The sequence below is a fragment of the Protopterus annectens genome, chromosome 14.part0 (genome assembly GCF_019279795.1).
Source record: "Protopterus annectens isolate FY-2018-M chromosome 14.part0, PAN1.0, whole genome shotgun sequence".
Lineage (NCBI taxonomy): Eukaryota > Metazoa > Chordata > Ceratodontiformes > Protopteridae > Protopterus > Protopterus annectens.
The window spans coordinates 127,087,940-127,108,493 of NC_056748.1; the positions used below are offsets into that span (position 1 = coordinate 127,087,940).

At 38.0% G+C, this 20,554-nt stretch overlaps 1 protein-coding gene across 3 annotated transcripts in view; it reads right to left on the minus strand.

The window, feature by feature from the left end:
- GPAM (glycerol-3-phosphate acyltransferase, mitochondrial) overlaps positions 1 to 20,554 on the minus strand; it is a 921,522-nt gene that overhangs the window by 455,449 nt on the left and 445,519 nt on the right. For all 3 annotated transcript variants that reach the window (XM_044055836.1, XM_044055838.1, XM_044055837.1), the window contains exon 12: positions 6,255 to 6,368. In XM_044055836.1, coding sequence (XP_043911771.1) covers positions 6,255 to 6,368 — 114 coding nt within the window. The remainder of the gene's footprint in view (positions 1 to 6,254; positions 6,369 to 20,554) is intronic.

A 20,554-nucleotide genomic window follows, 5' to 3' on the forward strand; every position in this document is an offset into this window, starting at 1 on the left:
TATGGGACAATAGTGACGTTGCAAAGAACTGGACGTCCCTCCAAAACTGATGAAAAGACAACATGAAAACTGGTTAGGGAGGCTGCCAAGAGACCTACAGCAACACTGAAGGAGCTGCAACAATTTCTGGCAAGTACTGGTTGTGTACTACTTGTGACAACAATCTCCCGCACTCTCCATATGTCTGGTCTATGGGGTAGGCTTGCAAGACAGAAGCATTTTCTTACACAGAAAAACATCCAAGCCTGGCTAAAATTTGCAGAACAATACATCACGTCTCCCAAAAGCATGTGGAAAAATGTGTTATGGTCTGATAAGACCAAGGTTGCACTTTCTGGCCATAATTCTAAAAGGTATGTTTGGCACAGAAACAACACTTCACATCACCAAAAGAACACCATCCCTACGGTGAAGCATGGTGGTGGCAATATCATGCTTTGGGGTTGCTTTTCTTCAGCTGGAACTGGGGCTTTAGTCAAGGTGGAGGAATTATGAACAGTTCCAAATACCAGTCACTTTTGGCCCAAAACCTTCAGGCATCTTCTAGACAGCTGAAGATGAAGAGGAATTTCACCTTTCAACATGACAATGACCCCAAGCATACATCCAAATCAACAAAAGAATGACTTCACCAGAAGAAAATTAAAGTTTTGGAATGGCCCAGCCACAGCCCAGACCCAAGTCCAATAGAAAATCTGTGGGGTGACCTGAAGAGGGCTGTGAAGAAGAGATGCCCTTGCAATTTGACAGATTTGGAGAGCTTTTACAAGTAAGAGTGGGCAAATATTGGCAAGTCAAGATGTGCCATGCTGATAGACTCCTACCTTTTAAATCAAAAGGTGCTTCAACAAAGTATCATTTTAAGGTTGTGCACACTTGTGCAACCAGCTTCCTGTAGTATTTATTTTTCAATTGAATTGTACAAGTTATAGGTCACATTAAAGGTGGGAAAAGTTCTGAAATGATTATTGTGGTCTCATTTTTTTAAATCACAAACACCTGTCACTTTAACAGGGGCATGTATACTTTATATCCACTGTATATATAAAGTATATAAGTTCTGTACATAAATGTGATTTCATAGTAGCTGTTTTTTTTCTCTTATATAAATGTCTGATTTTAAATACATATTAATATTATTGGATTGAATAATCCAGTAAAGATGGGAAATGTATTCAAATGCTTTCAATTACATAAAGCTCAAACACCAGACGCTTTAACTGAGAATCAACGGCAACGCCTAACTGTGAGGAGGCGAACTAAAGCAGCACGCACTCCACCACCGCAGTACCATAAAGCTCAAACAGTATTTCTACACAAAACACATTTACTTAATAAAAATGTAAATAAACTTTCATTAAATAATTATTTGTTTTTATCTGGCTTTCGAGCTAAAAGAAGAGGCACCCTCATTTTATTGAAGAACTCATCAGTAATGCCTAAAGTAAAAGATACCCATGTTTATAAAAATGGTACATTAAGCATGGTTATAACAGAGTAAAACATAAAGCTCTATACACTGGTGAACCCTTACTAGATTCCAGGGCTTGGAGATAAAAATGAAAAAAAATACTTGGACACTACAGCCTATTACATGAAAGATGATGTCATAACAGCTGGTGATTTTAACTGTATTTTATCAAATATTCCACTGCACACAGAAAGTTGACAATCACATCTTCAGTCAAACACTTAAATTTTGTAAATCTAATGACTTTAAAGGATACATATATATGAGCTTAGGAAAACAAACTTACTCCAATTTACCCATTACTCATATAGATATGGAAAACAAACAAATATTAATAATAATTTTGTCTCAATCTGTTATCACATATCAGAGAAGTTTCAATACTTTAATGTTCATTACTGAACCATAATGCTATGATCTTTAGTATTATTTTAAAAACTGACAATTTAATACATCACAGGAGATTACCAGCATACACTATTAAAATGAAAGGATTCAAGGATTGGTATGTTAAAGATATCAAAAATTTCCTAGAAATAAACATGAATGGTTAAGTATCTGACACTGTCTTGTGGGATCCATCCCACTAAAAGCTTACATAAACTGAAGACTTACAAGCTGGTACATTAGCCAAACAACAGAATGGGACAAAGAACTGAATACAATACATGCCAAAACAGACACACTAAAGTTCAATCTAAAACCAAATGACATTATCAGTCAGTCTGAACTTAAAAACCTAAATACAGAACATGGTGAAATTCTAAATCCTAGAATTTCAATAAACCTGGAAAAAATTAAACTTCAGGCATATTCGATAAACCCTTTCAGCCTGCATAAACTTGCTCTTAGATCAAAGAAAATGAATAAACTAAATCATATCAAAGAAAGTATAACACATAAATAATAAAAAAAGAAGAACAGATATTAAAGGTATTCTTGAAGGCTTTACATTTTTTTTATGAAAATATAAATAATAAAACAAATAGCCTAGATAATGATGATATAGTTCAAACTTTTCTAAGGGAAAATATAAATAAATTAACAAGTGAACAAAAATAAATTGATAGACCATTCACTTTATAGAAATAAAAGATCAAATAAAAAAGTTTAAAAAATAATACTTACATCGCCTTATATCAGAACTATGCAAAATACTACTGGATGACACAGTTGAAATATTAAATAAGGTCTATACAGAAATAGAAACAACTGCTGAAGTCCCCCCATCATGGAAATTTATATCACCTGTTTTAAAACAAGATAAGGATCCTACAACGTGTTCATCATACAGATCCATTTTCCTTTGAAATTTGGACTATAAGATGTTCATGTCCATTTTAGCTAATAGAATTAATCTAATTATACCTAAACTAATTAACAATGATCAAACCGGGTTTATTTTAAATAGACAAGTACAGGATAATATAATAAAAATACATACATTAATAGAATATGCAAATAAAAAAGAACTTTCTATTGTTAGTCTCGATTTAGATAAGGCTTTTGACTCAGTTAATCGGTCGTACCTGTTTAAAACACTTAAAGTGTATAATTTCTCACCTGAGCTAATTGCATTAATTTCTATAGAATAACTATTGTGCTTAAGTTAAAATAAATTATTTTCTAATTACTTTACATTACAAAAAGGCACAAAACTAAGGATGTCCATTATCACCTTTACTTTTTGCATTAGCCATAGAAACCTTTGCAAACAGTATTAGATCCAATACGAACATTAATGGTATCAAAATAAAAGATTTCAAATTAAAGATTCAACCCTTTGCTGATATTTTCCTAACCAGAAAATACAGAGAATTCATTAGAATACAATATTAGTTCTATGAGTCAGTTTGAAGAAATCTTGAACTTAACATTTAATAGTAATAAACAAGTATATTATTAATTAATAAAATTCATACAAAAATATTCTAAACTCATTTGGAATAGCAATCAAATGAAATACCATGGTATAACAATTATGCATATTAGTAAAGGAATTATACATATTTTCAACAGGTTGTTGATAAAATCTTAAGTTTAGTCACAAATTCTTCTTTATCATGGATGAACGATTAATGCTTATTAAGATAGTAATTCTCCCTAAAATGCTGTTTGTCTTATGATCTTTAGTACTATCTCCACCAAAAAAAAATTATAAAGATGAATAATATTCTACTTTTTTTGATGTTATCCTAATAAATCAAGAGTTTTTTAGATTGGCACAGAATAGGTTGGGGTAATGATGGAATACTGATTCCCAGATATTCAATTTTATGCTACTTCAACAGTTATAAAAGTTATAGCGGTGTGGATACATTCATCTTATGATTCATAGTGGAAAGTAATGCATCAAGAAATATTATTAATAAATAATAAATATATCACAACCAGTCACAAACAAATAGTCCCTAATAGTTTTATCTGGTTATTAAAAGATGTGTGCAAATGGAATTACACACTCTTCTCAAATTCCCTATTTAAATAACATAATTTCCTCTTTCCAAAGTTTCACATATTCTAACCATTGTATTAAAGACTTAATATTTTCTATGTTTCCAACTGCACATGTAAACGACTGCTCAGAAACTCACAAATTCAACAAAATGCTAGTACTGACACAAAAAAGTAACAACTTATTGGCATCAATTTTTAAACAGTACTGATATACAAACACATACATATATGCTGTTTTTATATATACATATATATATATATATATATGTGTGTGTGTGTGTATATTTATACAAATATATATATATATATATATACACATATATATATACATGTATATATATATATACACACACACACACACACACACACACACATACATATATATATATATATATATATATATATATATACACACACACACACACACACAGTTGAACATTTAATGCCCAAATACAACATAGGTTCTGAGGATTGGTTAATTTTACAAATATTTAGAGACTCTGGGAACACAGACATAAATATGATATTTAACCTAGATAAGAAATTGTGCCCCAAATTATTGGAATTCTTAATAAAAATCAATTATAATGCAATGAAAAATAAATCATATTTTTCATAAATTTATACAATTTAAGTTAGATTTCACATATTTAGACAATTCCCATTGGAAATACTCCTCAAAAATTAATAATGAAGACTTCTCTGAAAAATACAAGAAATAAATATTCAAATCTACAGATAAAACTACATCTTCATTATACTGGAAATTTTTCACTTGGAAATTTTTACAAAGAGCTTTTGAAATTACAATTATGTATAAATCAAATAGAATTAAATGCTGGAGATAATAGCTGATGTGAAGTCATCTCCCCTTTTTGGAAAGGAATTAATAACTTCATTCAAGCTCTATGGTCAGACAGATGTAATCTAAATCTTTCATTTGTATTTAATGCTCCAATTCCTGAGATACTTCCAAAAACCCAAGCACCTGTTCTTTGGTCTATCCTTGCTATAGCCAAAAAGTAATTACTAAAATTTGGAAAAGTAAAGTTACCCCCTCTAGTGTTGAATTTATTAGCATGGCAAAATTGTTTGCAGTAGCGAATTGCACACTATAAAGATGAGAACTTCTAATATTACACATTCATATAAATCTTGGCTTAAACTTCCCGACTTGCTTAAAAAATATTAATTGCCATTGTTATGTATAATTTATATGTATTTATCAGCTGTGGACCCATGTACATAGTTGGGTGTTTTATAACTGATGTGTTTATTTACTGTTTTAAAACCAAATAAAAATATTTAAAAAATAAATGAATAAATAAAACAATGCCTTGGGCCGAGGTCATTGCACACTTTTTAAAATTGAGTGTGAATTCCAGGCCCTGGAGGAGAGGCAGGTTGACGTTACGGTGCGATAAAACTATCTGTTGAAATGGTGCCTGTATTAGCAGGTTGCCTAAGTAAGGGGATATCTGTATTCCCTGTGCCCTACAGAAGGGATATGACAGGGGGAGGTATTTTGTGAAGACTCTTGGGGCTTTAGAAAGTCCAAAGGGCAAAGTAGAGAACTGAAAATGTGATGAGCCAGCAGAGAACCTTAAAAAATTCCTGTAAGCAGGAAATACTAGTACAGGTACTAGAATATACCATTCCACTTTTGTCACACTCAACTTTTTAAATGTAAACTAACACTTGCCTTTATATCCCTTCAATTTCTAGCTCCTTAGCCAGGCTCTCACCTTTTTCCATAAAGTTTAGATGAACCTTACTTGTCACCATGGCATGTTTTCATCATAAACAAAAGGCACACAATATTTACAAGCTGTTGTTTAGTACTTTCATATTACCTGTTGTGAGGAGGTACAGTGGTGCAGGGTTAGTTATGCTGCCTCATAGTACATAAATCTTAAGTTCAGTTCCTGCTGGGTTTGCCTTCTGTTTGGTGTTTTTATGTTCTCCCTTCATACATATGGGTTTATTTCCACCTTCCAAAGACATATAGCAGGTGACCTTACACTTTCCAAACTGATGCTGGGGGGGATATGCTGAATGCATGTGTCCTGTACTGGTCTAACATCTCATCCAAGATTGGTTTCATGACTTATGCCCACTGCATGCAAGGACACATGATGGCTTCCTATAATCATGAAATGGATAATGTGGGTACTAAATAGTTATATATTATGTAACACAGCATGCACTGCATACCACTTGTCCTGGAATTGCTCCAGGTTTTTCCTGAAAAATACTTTGGTATTTCTATGATTATCCAATTACTTAGACGCTAATAACTCTAAATATTATTGACTTTATACTGTACCTTCATGGAAAATGGTTGTGCAAAGTCTACTCTGACACACCCATAGTTCTTCTGTAGCATTCGGCACACTCCTCTTGCCACTGTCCAAAGACTTTCATTTTTCTTAGGATTACCCTAGAAAAGATGGAGTTGGACACATACCGTAAACATGGGTAATTAAGAATTCACTGTTAAATACAATCTCTCTTAGCTAGAAAACTGTTTACTAGTCTGTCCTGAAATAACTTTTAAAAATGTCTGAAAGATTATTCCTAAGAAAATGATATTGCTTGCTAAGAACAACATACCTCTGCATTGGAAGATTATTACATTGTTCATTAAGATTTAGTAACAATGTTTTGAATTAACCTTTCTTTTCATGGCTATACCTTCACACACAAAAGTTAAAATGAGACTATTATTTCCATTTAATGAAATTAGCTTGAAAACAAAAGCAGTTTACTAAAAATTTGTAACAGCCTTAACGACTAACATTTAACTTTATACAAAATGCACTGAAAAGCAAAATACAAATCTCACTGTAGAAACAATGTGACCCCCCCCCCCCCAGCATGCATACTAAAGTCGTCTTATGCATAGTCTGCCTCTGAAGAAATCAGGATAAGCAGATTGGCTACACAAGCCTTAACTTTCTGCAAATTGCTAGTGAAGGCTCCGGAGTCTAAAATGTGTCTCCCATGTCCATATTTCCTTTTCTCCATAGCAATCTAAACCTCTGCTGTGGTACTAAAGATCTTTCTCAGTTTTATTTCATTCAAACATATAGTGCTCACCAAACACATTTGCCTGAAGTCAGAATGAATGAACTGCACCAAAGTACAGAAGAAGACAGACTTACAGGTCAGCACACAACACAGCAAGGTTTTTGTTTTTCTTCAAAATTTACAAACTATCTAAAGGACGTATGCCTTAGAGTAGGCTACATATTCTGTAAAGGGTGGAGGGGAAACCCTCCAAGCATTTCTCAGGGCAATAACTGTATTGTTTGCAGATTGGCATTCACTCATTTTGGACATTGCTATAGCAGGAGTTGATTACTTAATTACAAGCAGAAAACTGTTACTTTTGAGAATATATAAAACAGGGCATAGTGCCCAAAGGTTTGAGGACTTGGTAATTTCCCACTGGTTTAAAAGAAGGATCAGCTTTACATTTTGACCTTTTAGCACTTTTTGACCGTCACTGTACTGAGTTGCTGGAAATGCTTATACAATACAATCAGACTACAATGAACAGTCTTGAGACTGAAATTATGCAATTTGACAACAGTATTTCAAGTTATTTATTATTTGAGTTGTATGTGGATGATTATATTTTTACCAATGCAGACAATTTAATAAGTGAAGTAAAAAAACAAAAATGCTAAAAAAAAATAATAATTTATACACAATTGTAAACAAAAGTATTTACTGTCAAATCCTAAAAATATTTACTTGTAAATCAAAAATAAAATTGTGTATTAATTATTCATAAATGTAACACACTGATCAGTCTAATATTGTCATATGGTATGTTTATGTACTGTTAAATGCGGGCTTTTAAAATTCATCATTAACAGGAATGAAAGTGCTTAACAAGTTACGAAGGTAATAAGGCGGTTTTCCTTGACTGGAGTTTGTTGTATTCTGGTTGCTGCAGCAAGTTTTCAGAGAGCTCACGGTTATCGCCTCCCACTGGGATTGGACTAGGGTTGCCACCTTTCGTTGTGGCTAAAACCAGAGTAAGGCCACACCCCTCACATTACCAGTAAAGTGCAGTTGTGTACACTTGCCATAAATGTAGATGTTTGAGTGTACTCACTTTTGCAGTCATCACATTTGGGTTATCTGCTTGCAATAGCCCTCGGTCGGCCTGATTATCAAAGTCTTGGGTTCTGAGTTGGTTGCTGTCTCATCTTCTGTGACGTCAGGTAGTCACGGGTATAAAGCATGCAGCTGATGCCATTACATCAGTTTTTCTTGCCCCCGATATCAGGTGCCCACCTGAATGGGAAGCAATTATATATATATATATATATATATATATATATATATATATACATATGTGCATATATATATATATATATATATATATATATATATATATATATGTGCATATATATATATATATATATATACACACACACACACACACACACACAGACACACACAGACACACACACACATGCACACAAGGTTATACCGCCAACAAAAAAGAAAATACACCAAAAAGCTTTTAAGTATAGTAAAGGAGAATAGAGGTATAGCCAAAAGACGTCAGGGGGCTGGAGGGAGGGTAACCTGGACTGCAACAGTGAGTACACTCGAACATCTACATTTATGGTAAGTTTACACAACTGTACTATGTTATTCATGCTTCACTGTTGCAGTCATCATACTTGGGTAGATTCCCAAAGCTAAAGATGGGCGGAGGAATTTAGATAGCATTAGGACCAGCTATAAGGCCCTGCAAGACTGTAGTGGCAAAACCAGCTCCGGATTTAGAGAAAATTGGCAAATGGTAATGCTTGGTGAAAGTATGTACAGAACTCTAGGTAGCAGCTTCTAGGATGCCTCTTGTAGGGACACCTCTGAGAAAGGCTGTAGAGGTAGATGCAGCCCTGGTTGAATGGGGTCTAATCCCCTGTGGGATAGGTTTTCCATGGTGCTTATGGAAGAAATGAAATGCAATAGCCTATCCATTAAGAAATGGTTTGCTTTAAAATAGCCTTCCCCTCTGCCCCTGCAGCAAATGCCACCAGCAGTTCTTCTGATTTCCTTAGAGGTTTAGTCCTGTCCAAATAAAATCTAATTTGTCTGTGCACATCTAAGGAGTGCAGTATCTGTTCTCCTTTGTTTTGTGGATTAGAAAAGAAGGCTGGCAAATGAATGGAGTGATTAAGAGCCACACTGGATACCACCTTGGGCATAAAAGAGGGATTGGTCCTGAGGGACACCCTGTCCGCATGAAAGATGATGAAAGGCTCCACTGCCATAAGGGCTTGTAATTCAGATACCCTTCTTGCTGAAGTGATTGCTAAAAGGAAAGCTATTTTCCAAGAAAGGAATTTTAACTCTGCATTTGCAGCTGGCTTAAAAGGAGGAAGAGTGAGTTTTTCCAATACAAAATTAAGGTCCCAGGCTGGAGTTGGGGCTCTCCTGTGTGGTCTTAAGTTTTTGGCCCCTCTGAGGAACTGCTTGAGCAGTGGGTGAGAAAAGAGGGGTGGTTCTGTGCTGTAATGAGCTGAAATGGCTGAGGCGTGAAATTTGATGGAGGGAAAAAAAGGCCCTTGTGAAGCATCTCAGTTAAGTATTGAAGAATCTGAGGTAAACTGGGCGCTGCTGTGGCCATCCCTTGAGTTTGGTTCCAGGCACAGAATCTTTTCCATTTTTCAGCATAAGATTTTCTAGTGCTAGGCCTCCTTGCCTCCAAAATGCTATCCAACACTTGTATACTGAGGAATGTTAACGGAGAGATTAGGTAATTAGTCAGGCTGTGCAAGAGGGGGTACACCAGTGTTGGTGTGGCCAGTCTGGTGCAATCAGTATCATCCTTGGTTTGTCCTGTTTGATCTTTAGTAGTACTTTGAGGGCATAAACGGATAAGATTTTTCCAGCTGAAGGACAGAGCATCCACCTTCCAAGCTTGTTTGTGGGGAGTCCTTGTGCAGAATTTGTCCAATTGGTAGTTCTGGGGGGAGGCAAACAGGTCTATATCTGGGATCCCCCATTTGTTGATCAACATGTTGAAAATCTTTGGTTCCATTTTCCACTCATGCGAGTCCATGAGATTTCTGCTTAGTTCGTCTGCCAGTGTATTTAGCTTTCCTGGCAGGAATTGAGCCTGTAGAACTTGGTAGCTCAAGGCTGTGTTCCACAGAGCCATGGCTAGTCTGCAGAGGGGGTAAGAAAGGGTACCCCCCTGCTTGTTTATGTACCACTAATTGTCCTGGAAGAATGTGGTCCTTGAAGGCTGTCAAAGCATTCTGTACAGCTAACATTTCTTTTTGATTGATATGCAGGTGCATTTGACTTGGGTTCCATTTGCCCTGAATGCACTTCCCTGCCAGGTGAGCCCCCCATGCATAGTCTGATGCATCTGTTGTTAGGGTTTGGGCGGCAGGGGGTAGAGTGAATGGTACTCCCTCGTTTTGGTGGCAGGCCTCTGCCCACCAAAGGAATTCTAACTGTAAGCAAGATATGATAGGAATCATTGCTTCTAGATCCTGAGAATGTTGACACCATAGGCTTTTTAGATACCATTGTAGTTTTCTTATATGCAGTCTTGCATATGGAATTAGTAGAATGCACGAAGCCATGAACCCCAAGGCTTGCAGTATTTGCCTTGCAGATAGCAGGGTTTTTGTGGCCACTAGTTTGAAGTAAGTTGTCAAATGAATTTGTTTCTCTGGTGTGAGGAAAGCCATCTGGGAAGTTGTGTTCAAGCTTGCTCCCAGGAATATAATTTATTGACAGGGTACCAGCTATGATTTCTTTTCGTTTATGGTGCACCCCAGACAAGTTAACACCTTTTGTACAAATGCCAGATGATTCAGAAGTATGTCCTGGCTTTCTGCCTGAATTAGACAATTGTCCAGGTATGGGTATATTTGAATATTTCTTTGCCTGCGAAATGCAATGACTGGAGCTAGGCACTTTGTGAATACTCTGGGTGCAGTAGATAAGCCATAGGGCAGTGCAGAGAACTGACAGTGCATGCAGTCTGCTTTGAAGCATAGGTATTTTCTGCAAGATTCCCTGATTGGGATGTGCAGGTAGGCTTCCTTTAAATCCAGTGTTGCCAACGAGGCGTCTTTGCCTATCATGGGAAGCAACTGGTGAAGAGTTAGCATCTTGAATTTTGGAATCACCAAGAAGGTGTTTAGGACAGACAGGTCCAGAATAGAACACCATGAGTTGTCTTTTCTGGGTACCAGGAAAAGTCTTGAGTAGAAACCTTGTCCCTTTTTCTCTTCGGGTACAGTCTTAATAGCCTTTAATCTTAAGAGAGAGAGTACTTGCTTTTGAGCCTCTGCCCACTGATTTGGGGGTGGTAACATGTGGAAGTGAAATCTGTATCCTTGAGAAACTATGTTTAAACCCCATTTGTCCTGGGCAAAGTGTTCCCAGTTTTTTGCTTGCAGAGCAATCTTTCCCCCTAAAGGTGCAGTCAGTTGAAAAGTGCTTGGAAGTTTTAAAGGTAAGTCACTGAGACAGCTTACCATAGGGGGGAGTCTTACTACTCCATGATTTGGAAGTGGGAGCCCCGCACTGCTTAGTCCTGTGCGTACCCTGGGACTGAAGCCTATGTGTTCTGCTGGTTCTGGGTTTGAACTGAGAAGGCCTGGAAGAGGCAGGAAAGGACCAATTTTTTGAGGGCCAATGCCTACTAAATCTAGGAGGCTGCACAGTTTGCATAGATTTAGCTTTTTCCTCCATCTTTTTAAGAACCTCTTCTGCTTTGTCGCCAAACAGGCGGTCCTGATTTAAGGGAGCATCCAGCAATTTAGTTTTAACATGATCTGGCAAGGATTGCTCCTTAAGCCAAGCATGCCTTTTAAGTACAGACCCGGTGACAGCAGCCCTGCAAGATGCCTCTAGTGAATCAAAACCACATTGCAAAGTATGTTTTCCAACCTGTTCAGCAGAATGCATTAAATCCTGTAAATCCTTATTTTCAGCACAATCAGGAATCAACATCATTTTCCATTTAAACAATCCAGTAATATGCTGCTGATACTTTAACATATGAAAATGGCAATTTAAGGCCCTGATGGCCAAGGTTGCAGAGGTGTATACCTTCTTACCCCATCTATCCAGTGCCCTGGAATCTCTATCAGAGGGGGTAGGATTTTTGGCAGTAGTAGCCTTAATGCTCTTGGGTCCCTGTGAAATGGTCTCAGGATCCGCAGGAGGATTTTTAAAAAGGAACTTGTGAGAATCAGGAACCCTGTAATATCTATCAGGTTTTCTGGGGGCAGGAGGTAAAAAGTCAGGCGCAAAGCTAGATTCCGAAAAGGCATCATCAACCATGTCCAGCACAGGAGGGATAGCTAAAGGCCTGTGTTGGGGCAGGAGTAAGAAATCTCTAAAAGCCTCTTTTTAGAATCAGAGTAATCCTGGCTTTCCCAGTGAAAATGCTCCCTATGAGTAAGCAAGGTTTCACCACAAGAAAAATTATCTGGGGGAGAAGCAGAGGGAATAGATTCCTCTGCATCAGAATCCTCATAGGTAGATAAGGGTAAATCCTGAGACAGAAATTTCAGAATCCTGGTTAGAAGTATCATAAGCAAATTCATTCCTAGGTCTCTTAGAGGGGGAAGGTTGGCTTCCCCTGATTAAAGTAATAAGGTCTTCAGCCATTCTTATAATTTGTTTTTTAGGCATAGAGGCCTGACCATGCGGTCTAGGCATTGGTTTCCTAGGCATGGTTCGAGTTTTAGGCCTAGAAGAAGATGGCGTTGGTTTAATATGCAAGTCAGTAGGCCTGAATACACAGTCAGAAGCCGGTGCATGCACAGTGGCTCCGGATCCATCCAAGGTAGAGACATCCACAGGTTCCACAGTTGAAGCATCTTGCAGCTTATCGGACTCCGAATAGGTCTCAATAGAGGCCTTCAAATCTGAAGTAGCGGGTAACAGGGGCTGCGAAAGTGCCTCACTGAGTACCGGCGAACTGGTGACTAGCTTAGGAGAAGTGTCGTCAGCAGCTTTCGAGCTAGGCGGCCTGTTTCTGTCTTTATCTTTGCGTTTTTTCAGAATGTCGGTAGTCGGGTGGCTTACCGAAGACATATCTGGATAATTGAACTGAGTACCAAAATATTTAGAAGCAAAAATGTACCGACGATGAATAGTTTGTGGTTTAAATAAGGCACAAAACCGACAGCGAGGTACGTCGTGGTCAGGGCCTAGGCAAGGAATACAGTACGAATGAAAATCTTTATGAGTTATTTGCTTTCCACAAGAAATACAATTACTGACTTTTACTGACATCGGTTTAGAGCAAGAAAAAGTTTCCCCAACGGGGTACTTCTCTTTAGTTGAAGACTTTGGTTCTGAAACTCGAAAACGAAAATTTCAGGAGTCAGACGACCAGCAATTGCGAACTGCTTCTACTTTGGGCACCACACGGCAAGAAAGACTGATGTAATGGCGTCAGCTGCATGCTTTAAACCCCCGACTACCTGACATCACGGAAGATGAGACAGGAACTGACGCAGGACCCTAGACTTTGATAATCAGGCCGACTGAGGGCTACTGCAAGCAGCTAACCCAAATGTGATGACTGCAACACTGAAACACGAAGAACATCCCCAACCATTCCCGCCCCCTCTCCAGCCCACATCCCACCCATTTGTGACATCACTGTGACATCAGCAGACAGGAATGCCCTTTTTTTCTGTTCCTGGTGCCTACTTTTAGTCGATTTACTATGCTTTTCTGTAAAAAGCATAGTAAATCAGATGATTTAACAAACTATGATGGTCTGTTTCTTTTTTGAAGCAGAATACCAGAGTTTGTACAGTGTTTTCTGGACTACTGGATAATCAATTTGATTTCCAGATAGTCTGGACAAAAACAGATAAGTGGCAACCCAAGATTGGATGGGTGTGGCTGTGGCACTGTGTTTCTACACAGTGTATACAACAATGGAATGTGCCTTTGCACTCTATGGAATATCGCAATCATGGTCTGGATTTTTGAAAAAAAAAAAAAAAAAAAGTCTACTACGCTGCTTAAAGATTTGAGCACCCTTCAGTGTTAACCTTTAAGTTTGTGATGGGGCATCACTTCAGCCAGTACAGAACAGTATCTAAAGCATTTTCATGGCTTTAAATATTATACACTTTGTCTTCACAAAATAATACAGACGTGTGGCAATGTGAAATGTTTACTGGCTTTTATAGCTCTTTGCTCGTCAAACACTACACTTCTACCCAAAGTGTAGCTTGTCTGAGTGTCTTACATCTTTCAATGCCATAAAACAGTTCACATAACTATTTTATTTTTTTTGCTTGTAACTGGTAGTATATAGAGCAGATAAAGGTCCATGCAAAGCAAAGAATTATGATCAGGTCTCTCTGATCATATCCAATTTACTGTGTGTTCTCAACATGGATGCCAAGACTCATCTCAAGCTTTGCTACCTAACATCTTCGTCTTAACATGTACGCTGGTTTAGGCACTGAACCAATCATAATCCTCTACGATCTGAGCAGCACCAGATCAGATAATGATGCTGCTGTTATATGTATTATGCTGAGCAGCACAGGAGTTGTGGGACCACAGCAACTGAGATAGTATGGTCAACGTAGTACTTCCATACCTGCACTCCTAAATTGCTGCAAATACTCTGCAGTATACCCTATGATTTACACATCTGTGAATCACAGAGGAAACTGTAGCTATTCATGTGCAAACTTATGACATATGTGTACTACTTCAGGTATAAGCAACTGTGTTTTGTGACCATTTAAGCATTGTCAATACATACCCTTAGACTACAATTTCTCTTCAACAGGGCTAGACAAGTCAAGCCTGGGGTGGATTTGTGGGGCACCCATCCAATCATCTAGGTGCTGTTTGAAGGAAGATAATGTATTTACACTGCTTAATTTGCCAGGATGGGAGGGATCTGTTCCAGAGGTGGGTAAGGTGATGTGTGATGAATATGTCTGTCCATGTCCACTCATCCCCCCAGATCAGTCCAGATCGGGAATCTACTCCAGGTTCTTTTTGATGCCAAAAAAGATGGGGGATTTAAGGCCCATTGTGGACCTATCTTCTCTGAACCTGTCAGTTGCCAAAGAGAAGTTCGGGATGCTCGCTTTACAGGCCATCATGCCGTATCTGCAAGAGAGCAACTGGATGTGCTCGTTTGACTTCCAGGATGCTTACTGTCACATAAAGATGCACAGAATCTTCAGGAGGTTCCTCCGCTTCTGGCTAGGAGCCAAACATTATCAGTTCCGAGCCCTACCCTTTGGTCTCACCACAGTCTCTAGTATGTTCACCAAAGTGATGGCAGTAGTAGCGGCTCACCTGAGGCTTCAGAGGATTCAGGTCTACCCTTACCTGAATGATTGGCTCCTTACTGCTCCCACCAAGCGTCCACTTTGTCGGACTAGAGATTATTTCCTAAAGCTTGCACACTATCTGGGGATTTCAATCAACACCCTTCTCAAAAAAATGTAAAACTTTTTTTTGTTTTTTTTTTTTTTGTTTTTTTTTTTTTTTTTTTTTTTTTTTTTTTTTTTTTTTTTTTTTTTTTTTTTTTTTTTTTTTTTTTTTTTTTTTTTTTTTTTTTTTTTTTTTTTTTTTTTTTTTTTTTTTTTTTTTTTTTTTTTTTTTTTTTTTTTTTTTTTTTTTTTTTTTTTTTTTTTTTTTTTTTTTTTTTTTTTTTTTTTTTTTTTTTTTTTTTTTTTTTTTTTTTTTTTTTTTTTTTTTTTTTTTTTTTTTTTTTTTTTTTTTTTTTTTTTTTTTTTTTTTTTTTTTTTTTTTTTTTTTTTTTTTTTTTTCTTTTTTTTTTTTTTTTTTTTTTTTTTTTTGCTGAGTGCTTAATCTTCAAGCCATAAAAGTCAATTTTTCAAAAGTTTCCCCAACTTTCCTTTTTTGTGAGTCCATGAGATTTCTGCTTAGTTCGTCTGCCAGTGTATTTAGTTTTCCTGGCAGGAATTGAGCCTGTAGAACTTGGTAGCTCAAGGCTGTGTTCCACAGAGCCATGGCTAGTCTGCAGAGGGAGTAAGAACGGGTACCCCCCTGCTTGTTTATGTACCACATAACAGTGGTGTTATCCACCTTTACCACTAATTTTCCTGGAAGAATGTGGTCCTTGAAGGCTGTCAAAGCATTCTGTACAGCTAACATTTCTTTTTGATTGATATGCAGGTGCATTTGACTTGGGTTCCATTTGCCCTGAATGCACTTCCCTGCCAGGTGAGCCCCCCATGCATAGTCTGATGCATCTGTTGTTAGGGTTTGGGTGGCAGGGGGTAGAGTGAATGGTAGTCCCTCGTTTTGGTGGCAGGCCTCTGCCCACCAAAGGAATTCTAACTGTAAGCAAGATATGATAGGAATCATTGCTTCTAGATCCTGAGAATGTTGACACCATAGGCTTTCTAGATACCATTGTAGTTTTCTTATATGCAGTCTTACATATGGAATTAGTAGAATGCATGAAGCCATGAACCCCAAGGCTTGCAGTATTTGCCTTGCAGATAGCAGGGTTTTTGTGGCAACTAGTTTGAAGTAAGTTGTCAAATGATTTTGTTTCTCTGGTGTGAGGAAAGCCTTCTGGGAGGTTGTGTTCAAGCTTGCTCCCAGGAATATAATTTATTGACAGGGTACCAGCTATGATTTCTTTTCGTTTATGGTGCACCCCAGACAAGTTAACACCTTTTGTACAAATGCCAGATGATTCAGAAGTATGTCCTGGCTTTCTGCCTGAATTAGACAATCGTCCAGGTATGGGTATATTTGAATATGTCTTTGTCTGCAAAATGCAATGACTGGAGCTAGGCACTTTGTGAATACCCTGGGTGCAGTAGATAAGCCAAAGGGCAGTGCAGAGAACTGATAGTGCATGCAGTCTGCTTTGAAGCATAGGTATTTTCTGCAAGATTCCCTGATTGGGATGTGCAGGTAGGCTTCCTTTAAATCCAGTGTTGCCAACCAGGCATCTTTGCCTATCATGGGAAGCAACTGGTGAAGAGTTAGCATCTTGAATTTTGGAATCACCAAGAAGGTGTTTAGGACAGACAGGTCCAGAATAGAACACCATGAGTTGTCTTTTTTGGGTACTTGGGTACCAGGAAAAGTCTTGAGTAGACACCTTGTCCCTTTTTCTCTTCGGGTATAGTCTTAATAGCCTTTAATCTTAAGAGAGAGAGAGTACTTGCTTTTGAGCCTCTGCCCACTGATTTGGGGGTAGATCTGGCCAACTGTTTGGGGTTGGTAACATGTGGAAGTGAAATCTGTATCCTTGAGAAACTATGTTTAAAACCCATTTGTCTTAGGCAAAGTGTTCCCAGTTTTTTGCTTGCCGAGCAATCTTCCCCCCTAAAGGAGCAGTCAGTTGAAAAGTGCTTGGTAGTTTTAAAGGTAAGTCACTGAGACAGCTTACCATAGGGGGGAGTCTTACTACTCCCTGATTTGGAAGTGGGAGCCCCCCACTGTTTAGTCCTGTGCGTACCCTGGGACTGAAGCCTATGTGTTCTGCTGGTTCTGGGTTTGAACTGAGAAGGCCTGGAAGAGGCAGGAAAGGACCAATTCTTTGAGGGCCAATGCCTACTAAATCTAGGAGGCTGCACTTGTAAGAAATCTTTAACAGTTTGCATAGATTTAGCTTTTTCCTCCATCTTTTTAAGAACATCTTCTGCTTTGTCGCCAAACAGGCGGTCCTGATTTAAGGGAACATCCAGAAATTTAGTTTTAACATGATCTGGCAAGGACTGCTCCTTAAGCCAAGCATGCCCTTTAAGTACAGACCCGGTGACAGCAGCCCTGCAAGATGCCTCTAGTGAATCAAAACCACATTGCAAAGTATGTTTTCCAACCTGTTCAGCAGAATGCATTAAATCCTTATTTTCAGCACAATTAGGAATCAACATCATTTTCCATTTAAACAATCCAATAATATGCTGCTGATACTTTAACATATGAAAATGGCAATTTAAGGCCCTGATGGCCAAGGTTGCAGAGGTGTATACCTTCACTCCCATCTATCCAGTGCCCTGAATTCTATCAGAGGGGGTAGGATTTTTGGCAGTAGTAGCCTTAATGCTCTTGGGTCCCTGTGAAATGGTCTCAGGATCCGTTAATAGATTTTAAAAGGAACTTGTGAGAATCAGGAACCCTGTAATATCTATCAAGTTTTCTGGGGGCAGGAGGTAAAAAGTCAGGAGCCAAGCTAGATTCCGAAAAGGCATCATCAACCATGTCCAGCAAAGGAGGGATAGCTAAAGGCCTGTGTTGGGGCAGGAGTAAGAAATCTCTAAGCCTCTTTTTAGAATCAGAGTAATCCTGGCTTTCCCAGTGAAAATGCTCCCTATGAGTAAGCAAGGTTTCACCAAAAGAAAAATCATCCGGGGGAGAATCAGAGGGAATAGATTCCTCTGCATCACAATCCTCATAGGTAGATAAGGGTAAATCCTGGTCATCAGAGGAGACAGAAATTTCAGAATCCTGGTCAGAAGTATCATAAGCAAATTCCGTCCTAGGTCTCTTAGAGGGGGAAGGTTGGCTTCCCCTGATTAAAGTAATAAGGTCTTCAGCCATTCTTATAATTTGTTTTTTAGGCATAGAGGCCTGACCATGCAGTCTAGGCATTGGTTTCCTAGGCATGGTTCGAGTTTTAGGCCTAGAAGAAGATGGCATTGGTTTAATATGCAAGTCAGTAGGCCTGAATACACCGTCAGAAGCCAGTGCCTGCACAGTGGCTCCAGATCCATCCAAGGTAGAGACATCCACAGGTTCCACAGTTGAAGCATTTCGCAGTTTACGAATAGGTCTCAATAGAGGCCTTCAAATCTGAAGTAGCAGGTATCAGGGGCTGCGAAAGCGCCTCACTGAGTACCGGTGAACTGGCGACTAGCTTAAGAGAAGCGTCGTCGACAGCTTTGGAGCTAGGCGGCCTGTTTCTGTCTTTATCTTTGCGTTTTATCGGAATGTCGGTAGTCGGGTGGCTTACCGAAGACATATCTGGATAATTGAACTGAGTACCAAAATATTTAGAAGCAAAAATGTACCGATGATGAATAGTTTGTGGTTTAAATAAGGCACAAAACTGACAGCGAGGTACGTCGTGGTCAGGGCCTAGGCAAGGAATACAGTATGAATGAAAATCTTTATGAGTTATTTGCTTTCCACAAGAAATACAATTACTGACATCGGTTTAGAGCAAGAAAAAGTTTCCCCAACGGGGTACTTCGCTTTAGTTGAAGACTTTGGTTCCGAAACTCGAAAACGAAAATTTCAGGAGTCAGCCGACCAGCACTTGCGAACTGCTTCTGCTTCGGGCACCGCACGGCAAGAAAGACTGATGTAATGGCATCAGCCGCATGCTTTAAACCCCCGACTACCTAACGTCATGGAAGATGAGACAGCAAAAAAAAATATAAAGGAAAAGCTGAACCAAACCAAATAGAGTACTACGGTCAAACAGGCAAAGGAAAAACCAGTCCAAGCAATAGCGTACACCAATTTATTGTCCGCTTTCGTCAAAAGACTTCATCAGAATAAAAAATAGACCACAAAACAGCCTTTAAATAGCGTTTCCAACAATTAATTAATTAAACAATCAACAAGTTTAATTAACAAACCTTAAAAAACTTAAAAAATCACAGTGTCAGGTAAAAAAGGAAGTGATGTCAGAATCCTTGTTAATAAACAGCTTTCGATACTTTTAAAAAACATTTGACATTAATGGCATCATTTAAACCGGGATAGACGTCAGATCTTAATCTGATTTGCCAAATAGTCTCCCGTTGCTCCAAATAATTTTTAAAATCACCGCCTCTCATGTCAAAATGAACAACTTCCAAAACAGAAAACAAAATTTTTTTAAAAACAAAACAACTAACAGAATGCTTATATAGTGCATTGGTATCATCACTGTTGCGAATACTGTAAAGGTGCTCCCTAATACGGGTTTTTAAACACCTAGTAGTCATGCCGATGTAAAAGGCAGGACAAGTAGAACACATACTAATATAGACAACACCTTTGGTGTTACAGTTGACAAAACCTGGCACACTTAATGTTCTATCTAAGGTGTCAATATTAATATAAGGACCCTCAGAAATGTATCGACACATATTGCACTGATGACAACAATGCATACCTTTTTTGTCAGTTCTTAAAACAGTGTTGCTGTTATCATTAAACTCTAAAGCTTTCTTCAAGTTAAGGTTATTCTTTAAAACAAAAAAAGGTTTATCACCCAAAACATCATAAATATCAGAATTACCCCTAATAATTCTCCAGTTTTTAACTAACGTTTGCTGGATACGCTGACTATCAACAGTCATATCCAGTGCACAGATTAAATTAGTGTCAATACTTTTATCAGAGGAAACAGTATTAGGACCCAAAATCTGCTTGGAGGTATAATTCAACAATGGTTGGTAAACAGTTAAACGTCTGTTGACAATTTCTTCACTGGCTTGTTTTAAAGCCAGTTTGTTGTACACTCTCTCAATAAACATGTTCATAATAAATTCAAACTCACTAGCTAAATCACAGTCCTTCGACGTCATACGACTAGCTCTAATAAACTGTCCTCTAGGGATGTTCTTAATAATATGCCTAGGGTGGTTACTGGAA